Source organism: Mytilus galloprovincialis, chromosome 6 (genome assembly GCF_965363235.1).
Source record: "Mytilus galloprovincialis chromosome 6, xbMytGall1.hap1.1, whole genome shotgun sequence".
Taxonomy (NCBI): domain Eukaryota; kingdom Metazoa; phylum Mollusca; class Bivalvia; order Mytilida; family Mytilidae; genus Mytilus; species Mytilus galloprovincialis.
In genome coordinates, this window is record NC_134843.1 from 50,761,922 (window position 1) to 50,787,589 (window position 25,668).

The 25,668-nt window shown below is 33.0% G+C and overlaps 1 protein-coding gene across 14 annotated transcripts in view; it reads right to left on the minus strand.

The window, feature by feature from the left end:
- Positions 1-25,668, minus strand: part of LOC143079807 (1-phosphatidylinositol 4,5-bisphosphate phosphodiesterase gamma-1-like) — a 79,971-nt gene that overhangs the window by 49,441 nt on the left and 4,862 nt on the right. For all 14 annotated transcript variants that reach the window (XM_076255399.1, XM_076255400.1, XM_076255401.1 and 11 more), the window contains exons 2-11: positions 14,201-14,350; positions 13,832-13,925; positions 13,037-13,084; positions 11,817-11,976; positions 10,934-10,983; positions 10,168-10,216; positions 7,005-7,106; positions 5,674-5,789; positions 2,259-2,344; positions 1,082-1,202 (exon numbers count right to left, since the gene is read on the minus strand). In XM_076255399.1, the coding sequence (XP_076111514.1) occupies positions 1,082-1,202; positions 2,259-2,344; positions 5,674-5,789; positions 7,005-7,106; positions 10,168-10,216; positions 10,934-10,983; positions 11,817-11,976; positions 13,037-13,084; positions 13,832-13,925; positions 14,201-14,350 (976 nt within the window). The remainder of the gene's footprint in view (positions 1-1,081; positions 1,203-2,258; positions 2,345-5,673; positions 5,790-7,004; positions 7,107-10,167; positions 10,217-10,933; positions 10,984-11,816; positions 11,977-13,036; positions 13,085-13,831; positions 13,926-14,200; positions 14,351-25,668) is intronic.

A 25,668-nucleotide genomic window follows, 5' to 3' on the forward strand; every position in this document is an offset into this window, starting at 1 on the left:
ATTTCGGCTAAAGGGGTGTTATAGGTAAAACTTCATTGATTTTAATTTAAATGATGCATATGATTTTAAATTATGCAACAACAATATTAAACCCTCAATAGCAGGCAGACATAGAAAGAATCCAATGAGTTTCAAATTAATTAATAAGCGGGGAATCCAGAACAACCACTCAATCGGATACCCCTTGAAATCAAGAAAACTATACGCATGCGCATTCATACATAAACAAACCCGCGACTTGCGATTTGGAACTAGAACGTTTATTTAATTTATGATATGATGAATGTGTCTCAATTTCTTTATGAGAGTACAGTATCAGTTTCATAACGGTAAAATATAGAAAACTCCACTTCAGTTCTTATATGACAGAAATAGAATTATCGGAATTCAAAGAACTCTCGCATTTATCAAAACTGGGGAATTCCCTCTGACGTGTTTCTAAATTTATAAAAACACTAAATATAAATACTGCTTAATTCTGATTTTCCGTGTTGTTAAAAACACGCATATAAGTCAAGAGAAAAATCAAACATGAAGATTAGGAGAAGAACATTACAGGAAAGTTGTTTATGTTCAATCCTTTTGCTTGTTTTTACCTTTTAAAGCAAGACAATCATATGAATCTGAGATGTTGCTGAATGTTTAGAATAAAACGGTTGACGTGAGGGAATGAGCCCTGAGTCAACGGTAAAAGTCTACAGATTGTTTAAAAGCAATCGTATCCCAAAAATGTCTAGTTTGGTTATAAGCGTCCAAAAAATTGAAAAACCAACAAATGACGTAGCATTATTTTCAATTTGGTGTATACTAACAACGAAATTACCCATAGTCCTTTAGATTTGAAACAGTCAATTGTGCAATTGTTCCACCAATGTGTGTCTTTCCTAATACTGTGAATTTTCTGGTCAATTTATAAATGATATAAAAGAAAAAGAAGATAACAGTAACGTAATAAGACTGTGTGTAACAATTACAATGAATAATATGTCTTTTGATTTAGATTTTTTCCCCTGTGGTTATAAAATTGACATACACCCTACATCTCATTTTCTTCATAACAACTATTGCATGTTTATCTTACTCTGAAGCTGTCCAAGCATGTTCTTTGATAGCCTGTATCACATCTAAGAATTTGATTTTGGACGTCAATGTGTGACCATGAAATATACTTGGGTAGCTGTCTGGACCATCCCAACAGTCCACTATAAAAAATATTTAAAAATAATATCAAATAATCAGCATTTGAAAAAAATATCAAATAATCACCATTTGAAAAGAATTTGATGCAAACTTCAAAAGGCAATAATACTTTGATACAAACATCTTCATATTTTTCATAATACATGTTTTTAACGGGAGGGATTGTGCCTGATATTCATATGATGAAGACATAATCTTTCAATCAGTTTAATTGAGGTCTGGAGCTGGCATGTCAGTTAACTGCTAGTAGTCTGTTGTTATTTATGTATTATTGTCATTTTATTTTCTTTTGTTACATCTTCTGACATTGGACTCAAGACTTCTCCTGAATTGAATTGAATTTTAATGTACGTATTGTTATGCGTTTACTTTATTATATTGGATAGAGGTATAGGGTTGAGATCTCATTATCATGTTTAACCCCGCCGCAATTTTGAGCCAGTCCCAAGTCAGAAGCCTCTAGACTTTGTTAGTCTTGTATGATTTTTAATTTTAGTTTCTTGGGTATAACTCGGAGTTTAGTATGACGTCCGTTATCACTGTACTAGTATACATATTTTCTAAGGGGCCAGCTGAAAGAGGCTTCCGGGTGCGGAAGTTTCTCGCTACATTGAAGACCCATTGGTGGCCTTCGGCTGTTGTCTGCTCTATAGTCGGGTTGTTGTCGCTTTGACACATTCCCCATTTCCTTTCTCAATTTTATTTTTCCTACATATACAGTGATATAATCATTTTCTTCTCCAAGCTTTTTCATTATACTGTTCTAACATTCATGTTTTCCAGTTATGGACAACTTAATCTCAAAGGTATAAAAATCTTTCTATACTTTTAATATAAATTTATGAAAATAACTTGAGGGTAATTCCCAGTTTCAGTATCAAACACATTCTGGGTAATATTTCAAAATAGTATACCAAAACGTTGTGATTGGTCTAAAACATCATAAACAATGGAAATTCAACCAATGATGTAATTTTATTTTCTTTTTGGTGTACAAACCATAAAATTACAAATTATCCTTTGATTCTGAAACGGTGAATTACAATAATAATACTTACACTCTATACACCGACATCCCATACGCAGACATCTGACATAAGCATCTACTGATGAGTTACTGGATACCTGGTCCCCTGTTAAGTATCTGTAACAGTCATATAAGACATGTATCTACTAATAATTTTCAAATATTCTATCACCCCTGTGGCTTCTTTCAAATGAATGCATTAAATATGTCTGCAAGGTATCTCCATACTTTTAAGGTGGTACCCAACACCTTAACTAAAATTAATTTGGCTCGTTTAATTTTCATAAAATTTTGACAAAGTATTTACTTTGACCCTTTGACAAAAATATAAAAATTTCAAAAAAATTAAACCAACCGTTTTATCAGAAAAAATACACTGGTTATATAGCAGTTCGACAAACACTTATTTTGATCATCGAGAATCTTAATATTCCCTAAACAACACAACGTAATTAAAACGTTTAGCTGATTTAACAGAGTTATCTCCCTGTAGTGTTAGGTACCACCTTAAATATACAGTTAACTCTCGTTGTCTCGAACTCGGTTGACTCGAAATTTCGGATGAGTCGAAGTTTTCACGTGGTCCCGAACTTTATTCCATACAAAAGTATGTAATTCGACTCCTGATGAGTCGAAATTGGATGAGTCGAAATTTCGGTTGAGTCGAACTAAATTTACGGTCCCAAGGTTAACAAAAGCATTCAAAAATCATTTTTTATCTCGAACTAATACACATATGTCAAAACATGACCTCCGGGATTTAAATGGATTGAAGAGTTAATCTGACAATACACGTGTAATTAAATTTCCGGTCACTGACCACTGTATTGATTTATGAGGGGGAGGACAGGGGGTACCCTTTTCCCTTCTCCCACCCCTCTTCTCCTTTCTCCTACCCCTGTTCTCCTTTCTCCCATTAGAATAAAACATCTCCTTTTGAGATATTTTTTCTTGAAATATTAGAAATTTTTTTTAAAGGAGAGATATTTTATTTTTTCTCCTTTCTCCAACTTTTTCTCCTTTCTCCCAGCCTTCCTCTCCTTTCTCCTACCCCCTTTCTCCTTTCTCCCACCCCTTTCTCCTTTCTCCTACCCCCTTTCTCCCGGTCTCCCTTACCCCTATCCTCCCCCTCATTTATGACATGCTATTTCCATGAGTGTTTTCCTAAGATTATCTTTTGTAGAATTTTTATAAATAATTAGTGATAAATTGTTAATGTTCATGAAAAAGTATTTTAATTGTTTACAAAACAATTAATTTGTGATTTACACTAATGAGCTTGGGTGTGTATAAAGTGAGGATTATGGCTTCCGTTGATGATCACCTAAAAACTACTCAAACGGCGTCTTTAATCTTATTATATGTTCTTTTGAAAACAAAGAGTGAGATAAAACAAAATGAATAGAAATCAAAATTTTCTTAAATCTCTTGTATCCGAGAATAAACAATTTTGTCAGCTATTAGCGGCCTGAATTACGAAACTGTCGATTGGAAATTACTCTCTTGGAAAAGCCATAGGATTTTATTTTAATTGAAACAATTGAATAAGTAACAAGAATGTGTCCACAGTACACGGATGCCCCACTCACACTATCATTTTCTATGTTTAAAGGACTGTGAAATTGGAATAAATTCTCTAATTTGGCATTAAAATTAGAATGATCTTATCAAAGGGAACATGTATACTAAGTTTCAAGTTGATTGGACTTCTACTTTATCAAAAACTACCTTGACCAAAAACTTTAACCTGAAATTTGCACTATCATTTTCTATGTTCAGTGAACCGTAAAATTGGGGTCAAAACTCTAATTTGGCATTTAAACTAGAAAGATCATATCATAGGGCACATGTATACGAAGTTTCAAGTTGATTGGACTTCAACTTCATCAAAAACTACCTTGACCAAAAACTTTAACCTGAAGCCAAAAACTTTAACCTGAAATTTGCACTATCATTTTCTATGTTCAGTGAACCGTAAAATTGGGGTCAAAACTCTAATTTGGCATTTAAATTAGAAAGATCATATCATAGGGCACATGCATACTAAGTTTCAAGTTGATTGGACTTCAACTTCATCAAAAACTACCTTGACCAAAAACTTTAACCTGAAATTTGCACTATCATTTTCTATGTTCAGTGAACCGTAAAATTGGGGTCAAAACTCTAATTTGGCATTTAAATTAGAAAGATCATATCATAGGGCACATGTATACTAAGTTTCAAGTTGATTGGACTTCGACTTCATCAAAAACTACCTTGACCAAAAACTTTAACCTGAAGCGGGACAGACGGACGAACGGACGAACGAACAGACGGACGAACGGACGCACAGACCAGAAAACATAATGCCCATAAATGGGGCATAAAAATAACAGTCATTATAATAATAAAAGACTGTGACATACAAATACATCGATCTGATACTAGAATATCGATCCCCTTGTCATATTCACCCGGATTTATTTTAGCTTTACCAAGCTAAGCAAGAGTTGTGTCCCTTAGATTGTCGAACTTCCGATGTTCGTTTGAGTCGAACTACGTGTATCTCGAAATATTTCTCTGGTCCGGCTGACTTCGACATAACGAGAGTCGACTGTATTATTAAAATCAATGAGGGAGAGAACTAGGAAGAGCCGTGGTGTAGTGGTTAGTGCATCGGACTACTAACACAAAGGTTCCTGGTTCGATTCCCGTCTGGGATGAATATTTCAGGGACTTAATTTTCAGCTCTCCCTTGACACCATTTGCGAGTATGGTCTTGAGGAAATGATGATAGTCCGTCGGACGGGGACGATAAATGGCTGACCCGTGTTAAGACTAAGAGAGAGCCATATCTCTTGCACGTTAAAGACACCCTTGTAGATTTCGAAAAAGAGCAGGCTAATGCCGCTACAAGGCAGCACTCACACCCGCAAAGTGGAAAGGGATTAATATAAGTTGCAAAACTTGTTTCCCAATCCACTATAAATAAATATGTTTAAATAAAAGGGAAACTTAAATTTTGGAAATAACAAGATGTGGCTGTACACCTATTTATTGTATGCAAAATTAACAGTACTCAATGAATGACAGTTGTATTTGGAAGTCCCTTTCTGTCCTCCAATGCACATTCATTTTAATACAAAATATTTCTTCTTTTTTAGTTATTTCAATCCTATTCACTTATTTTCTTTTAGTACAAGTGTCCCCACACAAATTTAATCTAGAAAAGCCTGCAAAAATATACAAGACAACATTTCAGCTAGTCAAAGATTAATGAAGTTGAGAAGCTTACCCTGAGAAACATGGGATTCACAACTAATATGGATAGCCTATTGACAAAAATTGAAAAAGATGCCAAAGCAAAATATTATCATAAATTTAAAATAATCTTTTTTTTATTTATTTATCTATTGTATTGATTTCAGGAGAGCCAGAGATGAACCTACCATAAATAAAAAACTTACGTATTATGTGAAGAAGCTATCCAATAGTTTGAAAGTGGTAAATCCATATTTTGATTGACTTTATCATATTCACTATCCCATATTGAATTAGCACTTGAAAATAAATAATCCTCAAACTGTAAAAGAAAAAACATGATTATTATTATTATTGTACTTGAATTATACTACAATTCAATTATTTTTTGGCTCATTAGATCGTTTGGTGTGAATTAATTCAATTATTCCATATTGATAAAAATTTTAGAAGGTATTTCTATATGAAGTGGATTTTGAATAAATAAGAATATTAACCAGCGAAAAAGTACATCCACCGCACAAAACGTTGTGTGCTTTTACGCATATAATTTTGGTAAAAATATAGGGGGGATAGGACTTTTATCGGAACTCCAGGATATATTTGAACTTCGGGAAGTCCAGATTTAAATTCATTACCTCGGGATTTCGACTGGGATTTTGGGATCAGGACCCGTCCTACCTTCCCCCGCCCCCTCAAAATATGTTTGATGTACTGGTAAATAGTATCCATAACATACAGTTCTCTCGGAATATAGAATAAAACAATAACTGTCTTTTGTTTTGGTAAATATGTGGTTTAATTGACTTTTGAAAAACTGATTATCACTTCGGCCGTTGGCCTCAATGAATATCATTTTTTCAAAAGTCAATAAAACTACATATTTACCTCATCAAAAGACAGTAATTGTATAATATTATCATCTAAATTGGCAGGGATGGTGAATAACCTCTACAAATTGTACAATCCAGTAAATAGCCTTATCATTCACTGCCAGTGAGGCCAATAATTTTTTTGATAAAACAGTTAAGGCCCTATTAGTAGGGTGATATCCAAAATGTTCAACCCTGCTGAGGGTTATTGCCAGATATATCCTCCTCATCAGAGGATTTATCCTTTAATTGTTGACCATCTTTCAATAAAAAACATCACCTTTCAATCTTTTTAATAGAAGTGCCTTGCAAGGCCGCAATACAGTTAATCTTATAACAGGTCAAGCCTTGCCGCCATATAAAATTTTGAAGCTCAATTTCTGTACTCAAATTAAGAAATCAACCAATCAAAATACTGGATTTTGTGTTTTAAACATAAATATTGTACTGAGTAATGTGATAAGAACAAGGACTGTGAGTTTCAAGTAAAATGTAAGGAAAACTAATATTTGACAATTTTTGAAATCATTGAATTACTTAATAAATTTTGTTTACCATGCACTTATTAAGCATGATCAATGTTGCCCCCAACACTTACAGATCAATATCAGATATGTTACATTTCTTAATTAAGTTATGAAAACTGTTTCTAATAATATATTTACCTCGTTATCTTCAAAATAAATATTTCCTTTATGTCTCATAGCATCAGCAACAAAATCCACCATCATGGTTTTCACTTTAGGCATATTTTCTGCCCAAGATTCCTAAAAAAAACAACAAAAAAATAATACAATAAGGCCTCAAAAATTTAATTAATTTTTTTACTGATTTTTTCACTCCAAAAATTGGGGCAAGCTATTTTATAAGCAAATTTTTGAAGCGAAGCTTATCTTTTTTTTTTGTAAAAATTAAATCATAAAAACATAGGTTCTGACAATATTGATCAAAACAAGATGGTATACAAGAGTGCACACGCTGAAATGTCTCGCCTTCTATACTAATCATTGATATTATGTTGATAGTCCTTAGTATAAAGCTAAGCTTTATAACAACTGTCACATAAACTTAACATTAACCAAGATAACTAAACATAGACCAATGAACCTTGAAAATGAGGTCAAGGTCAGATGAACCATGAAAGGCAGACATGTACAGCTAACAATGCTTCTATACAACATATATAGTTGACCTATTACTTATAGTTTAAGAAAAATAGACCAAAACACAAAAACTTAACACTGTGCAATGAACCGTGAAAATGAGGTCACGGTCAAATAAAACCTGTGCGACTGACATAAAGATCATAAAATATTTCCATACACCAAATATAGTTGACCTATGGCATATAGTATTAGATAAAAAGACCAAAACTCAAAAACTTAACTTTGACCACTGAACCATGAAAATGAGGTCAAGGTCACATGACATCTGCTTGCAAGACATGTACACCTTACAATCGGTCCATACAACAAATATAGTAGACCTATTGCATATAGTATGAGAAAAACAGACCAAAACACAAAAATTTAACTTTGACCACTGAACCATAAAAATGAGGTCAAGGTCACATGAAATCTGCCCGCTAGACATGTACACCTTACAATCATTCCATACAACAAATATAGTAGACCTATTGCATATAGTATGAGAAAAACAGACCAAAACACAAAAATTTAACTATAACCACTGAACCATGAAAATGAGGTCAAGGTCAGATGACACCTGCCAGTTGGACATGTACACCTTACAGTCCTTCCATACACTGAATATACTAGCCCTATTGCTTATAGTATCTGAGATATGGACTTGACCACCAAAACTTAACCTTGTTCATTGATCCATGAAATGAGGTCGAGGTCAAGTGAAAACTGTCTGACAGACATGAGGACATTGCAAGGTACGCATATATCAAATATAGTTATCCTATTACTTATAATAAGAGAGAATTCAACATTACAAAAAATTTGAACTTTTTTTTCAAGTGGTCACTGAACCATGAAAATGAGGTCAAGGACATTGGACATGTTACTGACGGAAACTTTGTAACATGAGGCATCTATATACAAAGTATGAAGCATCCAGGTCTTCCACCTTCTAAAATATAAAGCTTTTAAGAAGTTAGCTAACACCGCCGCCGCCGCCGCCGCCGCCGCCGTAGCCGCCGCCGCCGGATCACTATCCCTATGTCGAGCTTTCTGCAACAAAAGTTGCAGGCTCGACAAAAACTAGATTTACTACTTGAATTTTGATATTTTTTTAATTTATCAACTGCTGAAGTTTGTTTTTTTTTCCATTTTCACCAAGACATGTATTGCCCACTTTTAATTGCAGCATATTTATGACTTCTTGTATAACTGTTAGTTTCTGAGGACATCCAACAGGGGCGGATCCAGCCATTTTAAAAAGTAGGGTTCCCAACCCAGAGTAAATGGGGGGTTCCAACTATATGCTCCCATTCAAATGCATTGATCGTCCAAAAAAAAAGGGGGGTTCCAACCCCGGAACCCCCTGGATCCGCCACTGACCAAGATCTTGAACGATATAATAAATTAATTATTTCAACTGCTTTAAATAAATTCCAATGAATTGTCATAGATCTCTTTCCTCTTTCACTGGACATGACTTACAACTAGCAACATGATGGGTGTCTTGCAAGAAACAGGAACTGCTCATTCTTCCGGAATACCTGTGTTCATCTCCAGTTTTTGGGGTTTCAAGCTGTTTGTTGATGTGTAAAATTAAAATTGACAATGGAAATGGGGAATGTGTCAAAGAGACAACAACCTGACCATAGAAAAAACAACAGCAGAAGGTCACCAACAGGTGTTTAATGTTGCGAGAAATTCCCACACCTGGAGGCATCCCTCATCTGGCCCCTTGATGTGTGTACATTTTAATTTTTTGTGTTATTCTGGATTCATTATTATTTGTTTGATACCAATTTTTGTGGATTTAGTGGGTACAGGTAAACCACAAAATTAAATGATCAACGAATAACAAATTTTTTATAGGCTTGATTGCAGACTTTGGTAAGACCACAAAATTAAATGATCAACGAATAACAAATTTTTTATAGGCTTGATTGCAGACTTGGGTAAAACCACAAAATTAAATGATCAACGAATAACAAATTTTTTATAGGCTTGATAGCAGACTTTGGTAAAACCACAAAATTAAATGATCAACGAATAACAATTTTTTTATAGGCTTGATTGCAGACTTGGGTAAAACCACAAAATTAAATGATCAACAAATTACAAATTTTTTATAGGCTTTGGTAAGACCACAAAATTAAATGATCAACGAATAACAAATTTTTTATAGGCTTGATTGCAGACTTTGGTAAAACCACAAAATAAAATGTACACGAACATGTAAGTTTTCCTCAATCCCCACTATTTATAGTTAACAATTACAAGTCAAAGTACAACCTTCAACACAGGGCTTTTGCCAAGACCAAACAGCAAGCTAAGAAGGACCACAACATGACCAGTGTAAAACTTTGCTCATTGTTGAAAGCTGTATGGTGACCTATAGTTGTTAATGTCTGTGTCATTTTGGTCTTTTGTGGATAGTTGTCTCATTGGCAATCATACCACATCTTCTTTTTTATAAAACAATTCAAACATAAAAACTAACAATCTAATCTTTATACAAACAGAGAAATACCACACCAACAAAAGACAACTACTGCCAACTTTATTCTAACAACAAAAATCGGCATGATTTTGTTATGAATCGTCCTCGACTTTGATAAGAAATCTGTGTTAATTAAAATCAAGTCAGGAAAGACTCGACTCGTATCAACTATTAAATCTTACTTACTTTTTGTTCATTCATCAGAAACTGCTGGAATTTATTAGGAGAGATGAGTCTGTAAATATAGGATACATGTAGCATATATACTTAAAACTACTTATCATAATGCAACAAGAACATTAAATTTTATACAATATCTGTGTCACAAGAAAGTACCATATAAATTTGCAATATATGACGGTTTCTGAAAGGCTTTCGACAATTCTGATTTACAGCGGATTCCATTGAGTGTGTAGCCAAAGGTAATATCTTTGGTTAGCTTGCTTGTAAGCTGAACCTTGAAGTCATTGTTAGGTTAGGTAAACTACCCTACTTTAAGAATAGCCTAGTCCGACAGAAAACCAATCTATCTGGACTATACTACTTCGAAAGGAGGGTAGTATACCTGACCTAGTAATGACTTCACGCTTAGCTAACAAGCAAGCTTACCAAAGATATTACCTTTGGCTACACACTCAATGGAATCCGCTGTAAAAATTCCAACTATTATTCAATTGCATAGCGGTTTTTTTTCCTGTGCATTTGGTAGGCTTTGTGATGCATAATTTCTAATACTATGCAAACTGTTATGTGGACCGTCTTTTCTTGTCTTTTTTTGTAACAATTGAGTTGTTTTAGAATTTTATGCAGTTGCATTGAAAATTATTATTATACTTGACTTTTATATTAATGTATGCCATGTATATGTTTTCATTTTTATTTATGCTTTTTCTACATTGTTCTAGTATTAGGGTTGCTGTTGTTGTTGTTCTAAATTAAAAAGAATACTTACTTTTTAGAATTCTGATAATCAGCAAATGATTCTAAATAATTATCAATTATCTGAAATACAGAAAAATAAAATTATGAAATATTAGATTCAGAAGACATATAAAACGCTGTTGTAATCCTAAATAAGTTGCAAGGAATGTTCCATTTATGCATCTATTAGACCCAGGTGTGTACTTTCAAACAGGGGTATTAACCTAGGGAATCAAATTAAGAATTTCACTTACATTTCAACTGTAGATCTACTTGACAGCCACCCATAAAAGTGATTTCAAAATGCCTTTCCTAGGTTTCTATTATTAAACAGCTCTATAAAGTCAAGCTTTAAACTAAATAAAAGGAAAAGTGCATTTATCATAATTTTTCATAAACAGCATGCACATCTGTCTGTTAATAATTCCTCATTTAGCTTACAAAAATTGAAAGTTAGTAAACAAGGGAAAAAACCATTTATTCCTAACTGAGATATGACCATTCGTAGCTGTAGTTCCCTATGGCAAGGTAAGAAGGGAAGGTAGGATGAATTACTGAAAAAATAAACATTCTTTCTCAGATCCAGATAATAGAATCATTAAATCCATAGTTTCGGGACTTTGGTATCAGGTGTTTTTAAGCTTAGGATTTGGAAATTGATCCTTTTGGGATATGGGAATTATTTTTTCAAATTTCGGGATGCATGGATTTAAATTTCTTTAAATTCAGGATCCTGGGATATCATGGTTTTAAGCCCAGGATTTTGGAATCAGGACCCCTCTGATCCCCCCTCCTAGTTCCAAGAAGTGTAAATCTAATTCCTGCAATATAAAGGCCCAATCCTAACATCCCAAAAAAGGTCATTCCACCCTCATAAATATACATTGTTACAGTATCAACTGAAGTGTTCTTACCCATGGCACATGTATGATTTTCTTAAATAACAAGATGAAGTACTGGTACGGTATTGACTCGGACATTTTAGCAACTTCCTGGAACTTGTCTCTCAAATCTTTGTTGTTTATCTTACAATTTATTTTCTGCATCCAGGCTTTAAAATGCTTCAATGTTACTCTGTTAAACAGAAAATAAATTTAAACACGAAGTGTGATTTTTTTTAATTTTTATGATTATAACAGGTTAAGTATGACGTCCATTATCACTGTACTAGTATACATTTTTTTAGGGGCCAGCCGAAGGACGCCTCGGGGTGCGAAAGTTTCTCACTACATTGAAGACCCATTGGTGGCCTTCAGCTGTTGTCTGCTCTATGGTCGGGTTGTTGTGGCTTTGACACATTCCCCATTTCCTATCTCAATTTTATTAGATGTTTTAGCATGTTTAGTGTCTTTTGGTTATCTGATTGTAGTATGTTGTACATTTCCTTTTTTTTTACAAAATGACACAGAAATATTTCATCTTTCATGTTGAGATCCTTTTTTCAATCTACTCTTTGAAAGGATTAAAATGCAAATAAAATTTACATATTGATGTCTAAAGCAACAAAACAAGAAATATACATGTAAAGTAGTGAAAGTAAAGCTATTTGGAGTTGGATGTTCTTCACTATCCCTTTTTTACCAGAATTACATTTGCCACATGTAAAGTAGCAACTGACTATACACACCTAGAGTACCAGTATTCTTACAATGGTTTCTTAAATGGATTTTTTTTTCTGCTAACAGATTTTTTACCCTTATCATGCTTTGACCTGTAATGGTATACTTTTACAATTTTTTACTTGGTTGGAGAGTTGTCTCACTGGCACTCATACCACATCTTCTTATATCTATTGTCTCTAGCTTTGTAATTTTAATTTCTTCTTGATGTCTTAGAACATCAACAAGTTCTGTATTATAAAAGTAAAATATAAGCTTTCAATTTAGCTTTGTACGGAAAGATATTTGATTTGGTCTGTGGCCGAGTCAAACATTAAGCACACAGAATTGAAAGATTGATGTCAGATTAATGGGTATAATTGGTATAGTAAGATGTTTTCCTGTTACTATGTTTGCATTGCAAAGCTGGGTTTATTTTACAAATATTGCCATTTTTTTGTTTAAATATGGTTGAAATATCGGCCACTGGAGTTTCAAAGTGTGTAACTATAGTTTCAACTTGTCAGGTTACTTACGTGTCTGCTCCACTCTTTTCCATCAAATAGAATTCTCTTCTTAACCATCTGAAAAAAATCTCATGATTTTAAACATGTGTCAGCCAAAATTGATTTATTTTGTCAAAATAAACAGGTATCAGGGTGTCAGAATGCTTTTGGTCAAGAATGTTAGTTTTCTTATTTGATTATTTAATGGTTGGTTGAGGTTGGTAAATTGTTCTTCTTTTGTTTCTGGTTAATATTGCAAATCTTTGTTCATTTTTTACCTAAACATATTATATTTGAATGATTTTGGATAATCAACTTGTGTCACCAGTAAAATTAATAAATGACCATCAAATCACCAATTGATGCCTTCAGACTCAGAGCTCAAAATATAATACTAGACATATCTATTGTACACCAAAATTTTAACATGGAAGTTTTGTGTGTCAAGCCCACCAAAGACAAGCACATAACCTTGTTTTTATTTTTTTATGTATCATACTATTTTCTCACTGCCTTAAAGACCAATTTGTGGCCTTATGTTGCTTTCTGTGATCTGATCCGGGTGTTGTCTCCTTGATTCATTCCCTGTTCTATTCTCTTTTCTATTACTTGACTCACCTATTGGCCCAAGAACTATCCACACTAGGGACATATTCATAGACTATGAAAATCAAGGGACGATAACTGTGTTCTCGGACATATTGACAAAGATGTCATTTATAAAATATTATGTTCGGTGATTGAGTGATCATTATTTCAAGGTCCAGTTGGAAATGTTTGTACCAGTTTAGTGATGATTTTTAGAAACTTTCTTAGTGTTGTTACCTTTCTAGCTGTATCTGATATGTAGCATTTTTAGCCGATTCCTCCAACTTTTGTAAACCAAACTTCCATGTTCTGTACTCATCCAAACTGGACGCTGAAATAGCATCAAAGTCAAAAGTCAGTAAAATTTAAGAGATTATACATTAATATAATGGTATAACATAAGATCTATACATGTAGCTCTCTTTGCAATAATCTTACATCTAGGACCAAAGATTTGTAATAATCGTTCATTACCATTAATTAACAACATTATTCAATGTGATAAAATACAAAATAATTCTTGCAAAGTACAGAAAACGATTTCTGGGTGGCAAAAGAAAAACACTACTATACAAATGTGTTTTTTTCCAAAAGAAACAAACTCACCAACAAGAGATAGATTTTTAAGTTTGAATTCTGATCCATAAAATATAACAAAACAGAGAGCATTGTCCATTTTCCTGGCATCGTCAGGCCACTTCTCAAAATCTTTTGAGTTTTTCCCTTCTCGTACTTCTCTCACCTCCCGCAAATTTACTGAAAAAAAAATAATTATGAAATTAATAAAATAGTACAATGTCATGTTTATAAATATTGTTAATCATGTTTTTAGAACATTTCTATACAAAATTCAGAGTTTACATACTAAACTGCATTACATTATTATGTCAGTAAACCATGTTAATCATGTTAATAGGGTTAAAACCCTAATTTGGCATAACATTTTAAGAATAATTCACAACATATATATAATGATCATTTGTAAGTACTTAGGTTTCAAATTGATGCGACCACAGAAAACTCCATTTACCAAGTACATTAACTAAATGCACAAGATCATGTTTTTCTCTGACTGTTTATGACGTCTTTAAACTAAATCCATTGGATGTTGGATGTGTACTGATTGATAATTTAGTCTTGGATGCATCATTTTTTTTTATTAGTTGTTAGTGGCTTTGAACTTAAGCTGTCAGTAACTGTGAGTACTCTGAGATCTTTACTTAGTGTCTTTTTGTTTTTGGGATATACAAGTAACTGGCCACGCCCACTCTGTGTATTTGTAAGATGTATTTCTATTTGTATCCATCTGATGAGTTAAGCCTTTTTCAACTGGTTTTTATAGTTTGTTTTTATGTTGTACTGTTACACCACTATCCCAGGTTAGGGGGATGGTTGGGATCCCACTATTATAAACATGTTTAACCCTGCCCCATTCTGTATGTATGTGCCTGTTCATTTTTGGGGAAACCACTTTTCATGGATTAAGGAATAATTGCATTCTTGTGTGGTTTTTATTTACAAAAGTGTGCATTCCTTAACAATGTACAATTTGTACTTTTAAAGTGAACATTGAAATTTGTGGTTCACATGCACCCACAAAAACCCTGAAAATTGGAATGCCATGAAAACCAAGAAACAGTATCACATTTCAAACGATTTGCATGTTCAGTGAACCATGAAACTAGGGTCAAAATCTTGATATTTTGATATAATTTATGTAATTTTAATACTTCACATCATAACAAACATGTGTATTAAGTTTCAAGTGGATGTGACCACAACTTCCTTGTAAACTACCTCAACTAAAAAAACATAAATGTGAAAATGTATTAATTTCACACAATTACATTTCCAAGTTCAATGAAGCATAAAAGTAAATAATATATTAATAAGTCTGTTTATTCTTCTTCTTGAAAAGAAATTTATTGATAGGCAAATAAACTGATTGTCATTGATAATAAATATTTTGACAAAACATTTTGTACAAGCTTTCAAATAATTGTAGGTCCAGTAGTAAATCATAACTATCTCTTTTAGATCAAGGTTCAAAAATGGGATAAACAATAATATATTTATGGATCAACTGAACTGAATTGGTAGGGACGAGAAGACTGGATCATGATGGACAAAGAATTGAGATGAGTAGAAAAAAAATTGAATAAACTCATGAACACTGTGAGGGGTGATAATACCACCCATGATTATGATGATAAAGTTCAATCCTAAAGATCTTTAGCACTACATAGAAAGTAAACAAAATGTGTTTGGTGTGAAATATATCTTCACAAAGTCAGTGCTAACCAAAATTCTGTAATACAATACACACATGGTGTTTTATTAAAATCATGCATTGAGGTGATATTTCACCCAGATTGGTAACATGAATCACCCTGATATATCTCCCTGCATAAAATCAAAAATAGTAATAATCAGGGTCATAAAACATGCAGTGTTATATCCCTTCCTTGACCCAGTATTTCATAGTGCTTCACTCTTCATCAGTAACAGGTTTGTTTCCCCCAGGGAATAACCATGCAGGCACTGTGTATTGTACAAGGAAGACATTGAGAACTTGCACATCTTCTGAGAAAAATATTCAATTAAAAATTTTGAAAAATAGTTCAAAACAAAAGTCATTTCAGCAAAAGTTTTACTAATTTTCGTTTACATGTAACAGCACAAAGTTAATTTATTTCAGACTTTGCTCTTTTTATCAAATTTAGATTACATTGCAATATAGACAGAGTAAATTAGTAAAACATTCTTTGCATTGACAATTGTGGTAGTATTTAACATTGTAAACATTATAGATGATCTATTATTTTTCTTTGCTTAATTATTCTAATAATACAACAAGTTTTCAATGTATGACAAGTCAGTAAAAGTTAAGTAACATGCATACTTGTATTCTTCGTTTTCTTTATTAGTTGTTTCTCATCTTCAAAGAACAATATCAAGCTAGTTACATATGAATATAAACAAGAGAACACAAACCTCTAATTACTTCATTTTACCAATGAATTTCAAACATAACCAAAAAAAACAAATATATTTATATATTTATCCATCATTGTTTGCTTTTTGGCATTTTTCTTTCTTTCTTTAAATCAATAATATTCCACCAATGAGACTGGCGACTAATCAATAATATTCCACCAATGAGACTGGTGACTGATCGATAACATTCCACCAATGAGACTGGCGACTAATCAATAATATTCCACCAATGAGACTGGTGACTGATCGATAACATTCCACTAATGAGACTGGCGACTAATCAATAATATTCCACCAATGAGACTGGTGACTGATCAATAATATTCCACCAATGAGACTGGTGACTGATCAATAATATTCCACAAATGAGACTGGTGACTGATTTGACAGTGTTAACCTTGTCATGACATTATAACACCAAGCATGGTGCCATCTCCTTTACCATAATGCAATTTGAATACATTTTATAATAGAGTGTATCATATATCATTTTTGTAAATATAGTGCTATAATTTCTTATGGTCTTGTGGTAGAGAGTTCAACACCTCAAATGCGTTTGATGCTTCTTGCGTAGCATGCAGCATTATGGAGGAAGATCAAAAACTTGTAGACTTGAGAGATGCGTAGAGTCTGAATAATGTACCGTAATAGAGAGACTTGACTTCTTGTAGGATTGTCACCTTGTCAGCTATTATATCATTGATTGAAAGGTGTTAAATGCCATGTTTAGCACTATTTTGGGGCAGTCAGTTTTATTGATGGAGGAGGCCAGAGTGCCAGAAGGAACCACAGAATGTTGTTGTAAAAACTGACAATCCTAGTCAATTAAGATTGGTGTTAACACAACTGCCACATGCAGGATTCAACCTCACAACCTCAGTGTTGGCAGGCTAGTAATATAGTTGTTGGACCACTAGACCACAGAGGCTCCAAGATAAAATGTTCAAATTCACAGTATCAATGTCAGGTCTAGTACAAAGCACTGGGTCTCTATCCATATCAAATTAATAAGTTTTTGTACTAAGATAGCACTTTATTTGCAACTTAAAATTAAACAGATATCATAATCATTTTAGATAAATTGGGCTATTTCAAATCCCATTGGTTGTAAAATTAATTATACAATTACTTGGGAAAAAACTGATTGCAATAATAAAGTAAGTAATTTTATGTACTTGACGTTTAACAAAGATATTTTGCATATTTGTACCTTGGCTTAAAAATCCATATACTGCCAGTCTTAATAAACGCATATATACATTGTGCCAATAATATAAGCTTAAGGCAAATAAAGACTACCACACAGGCAGTAAAATTCATAACTTTTTATCTATAAAAACTATAACCAGCTGTTTTTGTGTGTTTTTTTCAAAGGCTGAGAGTTAATTTATTTCTAAATTAAATTTTGATTTCAAGTGCAAGATTAAAAGCACTTGGCTGATTATGAATATATCAACTGTGGTATCAGTTGCTGATTGCAACTAAGACAGGGCCTGCTCCAGTCGTCAAAGTTTTTCCCAATATAATCAACCAAATTTTTCAAACAAAAGGGGGGCACTGGCCCCTGTAACATAATGTATGTAAAAGAATCATACATTTAGTTATACTGATTTACAATTCCTTTTCTTCTAATTGTTTTGTAAAACTGACAAAAGCATAGATTCCAGTAAAATGAGCATTTAAAAGTCTTTTAATTCAATTTTATAGAAATGTTCTTTAAACTATCTTTTAAAACTAAGTGTTCACACTTTTTTCACTGCTAACTGTCAAAAATTATCATTTAGCTGTAATTTTTTAACAGAACTATATAAAATAAACACAGCAAAATGTCTAATGAACCAAATAAGTCTAAATACAAAATTATGCAATATACAGGAAAACATACTTTTAATGTTAAAGTGTCCTTAATACATTTTTATATGCATATAAATATATTTTACACATTAAATTAATTCAAAGAATGAGGAAGGAAAATTTAAATATGCCATAGTTTTATAATACCAATAAAGTTAGTTTTAGTTTACTTAGAATCTTGAGCTGACTAAATATTTGTGGTTTTCGTAATTCCAGAATCAATATTATACAGTAATTTCCACAGGGAAGTGAGATAGGATATATACTGTCAAAGTAAACCTGACCTCCGTTCTAAGATCTAAATGTCATCTGCTTCCCTTCAATTTATATTGTTCTGGGAGAACTTTAGACATCTGTATACACATAACAGGGAACAATCGACCCTTGAGAGTATATACAAACTACTATGTCCTTAATTTACTCAAGAAATCAACATCATAGACATCTTATGTGATGTGTTATTGTTGTAACTTGTCATAAAGGAGGGTGGTAAAGGGTTATTTTCGTGCAACGTGATCACCGTTTTTTATTTCACTTTCAACGTGTTTTTACTTTTTTATTTGACGTTGAGTCGTGCAAGACGGGTGCCTCGTTCAACATGTTCTGCTTATTTAATTTTACCTGCATCGTGATTTTCAAAGTCTTATTTTGCATGCTCGGTATTTTTCAAATAAAATTCAAACACTTGGCAGGGATCTTCAAGAAATACTTTTTTAAAAGCCGTAAACCAATTATATCATAAATGTATATACTGAATATCAAGTAAAACAAAGAGTTAATATATACAAGAAGACAGTGACTCAGTCACAAAAGGTTCAAATAAAAGTATTTATTTTTCGTGCAACGTTCATTACAGAAATTATTTCACGTTTAACGTGAAATTATGTCTGATTTCATGTTTTTTTTGTGCAAGCACCCCCCCCCCTTTAACACCCTCATTAAGGGCATGAGAGTAAAATCAGGCTCCAAGCCGTTTAGGGATATAGTGGACATTTTAAATGTATTAGGCCGTTACAGTATTTTGGGTCCTTGCATTGTCACATAGCCCTTCCTGCTTCTGTCTAAATAATTGTACGCCTTGGTTTTCAATAAAAAAAAATGTTTTAAGCATTCTTGTAGCATGTTTATCTAGAAAAGTTTTTCTTTGACATAAAATTGTGTAATTTTCATTTTTTTTTTATAGAAATCCAAAGAACAAGAATGTGTCCAAAGTACACAGATGCCCCACTCGCACTATCATTTTCCATGTTCAATGGACCGTGAAATTGGGAAAATAATCTAATTTGGCATTAAAATTAAAAAGATCATGTGTACTAAGTTTCAATTTGATTGGACTTCAGCTTCATCAAAAACTACCTTGACCAAAAACTTTAACCTGAAACTTCCACTTTCATTTTCTATGTTCAGTGGACCTTGAAATTGGGGTCAAAAGTCAAATTTGGTCTTAAAATCAGAAAGATCATATCATAAGCAACAAGTGTAGTAAGTTTCAAGTTGATTGGACTTCAGCTTCATCAAAAACTACCTTGACCAAAAACTTTAACCTGAAGCGGGACAGACGGACGAACGAACAGACGGACGAACAGACGCACAGACCAGAAAACATAATGCCCCTCTACTATTGCAGGTGGGGCATAAAAATGACCTTATGAGAAAGTTCACCTTTGAATTGAGGTTCAATTATTGAGAATGCATATGTATATAAACTACAGGAGGACAATAATAGAGTTACCTGACAAGACATGTTCTCCTTAAAAGAGGTGACTTTATAGCAGGTTTGACTGATTATATGTATAACTCAAGATTTACAACCTTAAAATAAATAATTATTAAATCTACCTAATTCTAGTTATATACATCAATAACTAAAATAGCCTAGTAAAATGTCAGATAAAGAGTGAAATCTCTGAAGAAAAATTGTTTATTTAGTCAATGTGCAGCATATATTGTACATGTAGAATAATTTGTCTTCGTTGGATACTAATTTTCAGGGGTTTCATGGGGGGGGTAGGAGGGGTCCTAATCCCAAAATCCCAGGCTTAAAAACACGAGGTCCCAAATTTAAATAAATTTAAATCCTGACATCCCGAAATTGAAAAAAGAATTCCCGGATCCCGAAAGGGTCAATCCCAAAATCCCGAGCTTTAAAACACCCGATCCCGGAGTCCCGATAAAGGTCCTATCCCCCTCTTCCATGGGTACAAGTGAACCACAAATCAAATAGAGATTAGCAAAACCACAAAATCAAATATCCACAAAAATGACAGTTTTCTTCAATACACGAAAACTGAAACCCAGGAAATTAACCGAATCTACAGTATACCTTATGCTCCATATATTTCATTGACATGTCTTGATAGTAGTTTTCAACTGTTTATATAAATAGAACTTAAGTGGGGTTTTCTTAAGGAAAGAATAAGTATCTTTACAATCAATTTAGCCTATTTAAGAGTGTAGTATCAAAGAACCCCATTCAACAAAAATGTAAATTCACACTCTGAATACAATAGTATGTTTTGTATGCTGTGTAATTATATATATACCCATTACAACTTCTGTTTACAATTCGAGATAACCTTCTTTTGGTAAAAACTTAAGACTGTAATTGAGAAGCACTAATTATAATAAAGAAGTCTTAAAAAGCTAGATATATAAATCAATTGCATAACAAACAAATGGGATATTAAGTTAAAGACTCTATAGAGGTTGAATTTCTCTCCTAAAAATTTACACGATATCAATTTATCAAGTAAAAATTTGATACCCAGGGTTCTTTCATTTTTTTCTGTTTGAACTGATATGAGCTTTTTATTTTAAATGTTTAAAAAGTATATATTTTTATATATAAATATTTATCTGAATAAACATGATAAAGTAAAGACACTGACAGACAGACAGACAGAGGTGGATGCAATATGCAGACTAGAATTAGGGGAGAAATAATGAAAGGAAATGATTGGATTTTGGGAAGAGAGAATTCCAAAGAAGATACCAACTCATAAATGAAAAAATAAACTAGAGACTCTCAAGAGCCTGTGTCGCTCACCTGACTCTACTGGGGTTTTTGAAATAAGATAAAAATCATAACAGGTACTTAAATAATGATTGAGGCCAAATTTGGTTTAATATTGCATTCCATTCTGTGGTTCTTTAAAAGAAGATTTCCTTATGTTAAACTAAGTCCCCCGCTGGCAGCCATCTAAGATGATTGATCGGCTACAAAGTAACGACACTTGGTCAGCACCTCATAAGGAACATTTATGCTATGTTTGGGTTCATTCCATTCATTTGTTCTCTAAAAGAAGCATTTGTAAGTATTTCCCATAGGGTCCTATGTTAAACTTAGACCCGCACTGGCGTCCATCTTGGAAGATTGATTGGCTACAAAGTAACAACATATGGTCAGCACCTCATAAGGAACATCCATGCTATGTTTGGTTACATTCCATTCAGTGGTTCTCTAAAAGAAGACATTTGTATGTATTTCCCATAGGGTCCTATTTTAAACTACAAATGTAAGTCCCCTGATGGTGGCCATCTTGGAAGATTGATCCGCTACTAAGTAACAACACTTGGTCACCACCTCATAAGAACATTCATGCTATGTTTGGTTACATTCCATTTGGTGGGTCTCTAAAAGAAGACATTTGTTTGTATTTCCCATAGGGTCAATGTTGAACTAAGTCCCCCTCTGGTGGCCATCTTGGATAAACGATCGCCTACAAAGTAACAAAACTTGGTCAGCATCTCATAAGCAACATGCATGCCATGTTTGTATTTATTCCATTCAGTGATTCTTTAGAAGAAGTTCAAAATGTAAAACGCTGATGACGGACGCCAAGTGGGCCTTTTGGCCAGGTTAGCTTAAAACTAACAATGCCATTGCAAAAAAAGGAAAATAACAAAAAGACTAAGAACAGTTTACAAAACACAACCTAAAAGAGTAAAGATTGAGCAACACAAACTCGACTAAAAACTGGTGGTGATCTCAAGTGCTCCTGGAGGGTAAGCAGGTCCTTCTCCATATGTGACACCCTTCATGCTGATCATGCAAGTACAAATTCAATGTCAAGTCAAACTGGGTAGGTCACATTCCCCCAAAAAAAGGTCAGTATTGTGAGTATGACAGTTGAAACATTTGACACAAACCAATCTGAATCTGTGTAGTATGACAATGGAAAACCAGTTTTTTTGTAGGAAAGTTTTATATGTCCATGAGGAATGTTGATATAATCAACATAAAAGTCAAACGCACTTAAATTTATATGCAAGCTGTGACTATACTTACATCACATATACATTATGTAATAGTAAATATATAAGTACATAAAACTTATCATTTTCCTGTTTCACTACTATGCTATATATCAATATAGCAATGAGACTCAATTTGAATGTTCTGTGGGAAAATCCAACAGTTTCATAACTAGACAAAATTTTGAAACCAAACACTTAGCATATGACTGTTCAAAATCATTAATGGGTTTATAGAAGTTTTTCAAAAAGTAAATAGATGGAAAGATGATGGATAAAATGTATGGGAAATAGTAAGTTGACCATTGGAGCCATATCAGCCAAAAAAGATAGCAACTTACATGTACATATTACCATGGAAATAAATTTGTGGTCATATGAAAACTGTCAGACAGACATTTTTACCTTACAATCATTCTATATGCCACATGTGGAGCAGGATCTGCTTACCCTTCCGGAGCACCTGAGAACACCCCTAGTTTTTGGTGGGGTTCATGTTCCTTATTCTTTAGTTTTCTATGTTGTGTCGTGTGTACTATTGTTTGTCTATTTGTCTTTATTATTTTTAGCCATGGTGTTGTCAGTTTATTTTTGATTTATGAGTTTGACTGCCCCTCAGGTATCTTTGGTCCCTCTTCTATATACCTAATACACTTGACCTATTGCTTCTAGAATCTGGAAAATAGACTAAACCACAAAAACATATAACAGATTACTGGTTCACAAACCAAGTCATGGCAAGTTTGGGAACTAGGGTAATACTTCATACCCTTTAGATATTTCCTTTTATATAAACTAACTGCTACCCAGATACAGTTTCAATGATTTACACTAGAGGGACACACTAATAAGGAATATTGTCAATTATTTTGGATAGCCATCAAACATATCTCCAGGAAGACTCAATAAGAGGTAAACAATCTAAGTATAAGCTTAAATTGAAAGGAAATGGAAGCTTATAAATGAGGAAAATTTTCATAAACTACATAAGATACAATGTTTCAGTGGCACAGTTTAAGATGTAAGAAGAGTTCTTAAGGAAGTACACCACTAATTCATGGTCCCATTGCTTTCTATGTTAAATTCCTCCGTTTCAAGCAGGCGCACCTCTTTTGTTTTAAGTTCAAATAAAGTGGCAATCAATGCATTTCAAAGCAACACTTTGTGGTGTCTTGTACTGAAAAAATCAACATACCTTAAATTGCATACCAGAAAGAACTGGTTCAAAAACTTTGGATGTACCAAAACAGGTACTTCAGATTTGACAAACAGACAAAATGTACCCACTTTTTAAAATTTGGTGCAGTTTTTTTAATATTCAAAATTAAAAGTCCAAAAGTGTTCTACAATGATCACCAGTCCTTCAGCTTTCATTTGATACCAAAAGTACCTAAATATTCTACATATTTCCAAAGTTAAACTCATGCGTAGGAACTATTTTGTGTTAAATATGTACTACTTTCTGTTATGTGCTTTCTAGCCGGGTCCGAATTAGTGGTGTTAAACCTTAAGGAAGAAATACCTAATGCAACAGTCTATTGTACATAAATGAACCTCACAAGTGTAATGGGTAAATTTGAGAATGGAAATGGGGAATGTGTCAAAGAGACAACAACCCGACCAAATAAAAAACAACAGCAGAAGGTCACCAACAGGTCTTCAATGTAGCGAGAAATTCCCGCACCCGGAGGCGTCCTTCAGCTGGCCCCTAAACTACTTTAATAATTTCCCAATTTTCTCCATAGGCCATTGCATTTGATTATCACAATATGATAATTAATTATGATGGAAAATATGCAGTTTTTTTCTTTCCTCTTTTGACAGCCAGACTTCAATCCCAACAACCTTCATTGTTTTTGAAACAATGCTTGAAAGGCCATTGCAAGCATCTAGAATAGCAAATTAATGCTTGGACATTTACTCATGCATGAGGGTCGACATGGGGATTCCTTCATGAAGTAGTATACAACTGATCATGAGCCAACAACATTTACATATTTTTAATAGCATCACAAGAAGGTACATGTAATAAATATTTCAAGAATTTGGTGATGAAATCTCTCTGATTTCCAGGACTTATAAAAATTCCTTTTACTTTAGATATTGGACTAGTTACATGGTTTCAATTTACATGTAACTGGGTTTCTTGGAAAATTCAGGAATAATCATCAAACATATTACTTCATGTTTATGTACAATGTATTACATGTATTATAAGGCTTATAAATTCTTTCAGTTGAATATTAATTCAGTTAATTGTTTTCTTAGAATGTAATTTTATAGTTTTTTGTTTGTTAAACCCAATACAATGAAAAGGCCAAATGTTATGCATCATACATGTATAATATATAGATTGTATATTAATTCAACTTTGATCTTAGTAGGACAGATCAAGGATTTGTATATCTTACTATACAACTCCTTAGACAGATATATACATAAATCAGTTTAAATAAATCAATAATATCTACAAGATAAAGAAACACTTTAAATTCAATATCTATTCGACCTATAGATTTATATATGCACAAAATACCTTACATGTCAACTGAAAAATGAAATTCAATAAAAGTCAACAATGCAATATTTCGGTCACAAATATATCAAATATATTGTACATCATGCTTTTAATGTACTTATATGATAACTTATAATAGAATTCAGATCAAAAAGAATATGACAAGTATAGATCTTGTAGTTTTAAAGTATGGCATTATCAAAGTTTAAAACTTGTACAGTTTATATATATATTGACCCCCAAATAATAAACTCATGTTCACAAATTTAAAACATAACACATAGCTTTTTAATATTTTGCATTGTGCATGTTGCACATTATATACTTGCATTTCTGTGGATACATGTAGCTACATCCTAGTTTGTGTTGTCTTTTTAAATTTTGTGATTTGAGAAAAATTCCAAAGGTCTTTAGTTGCTTAATCAAATTTTGTAATGATTGTGCATTGTAC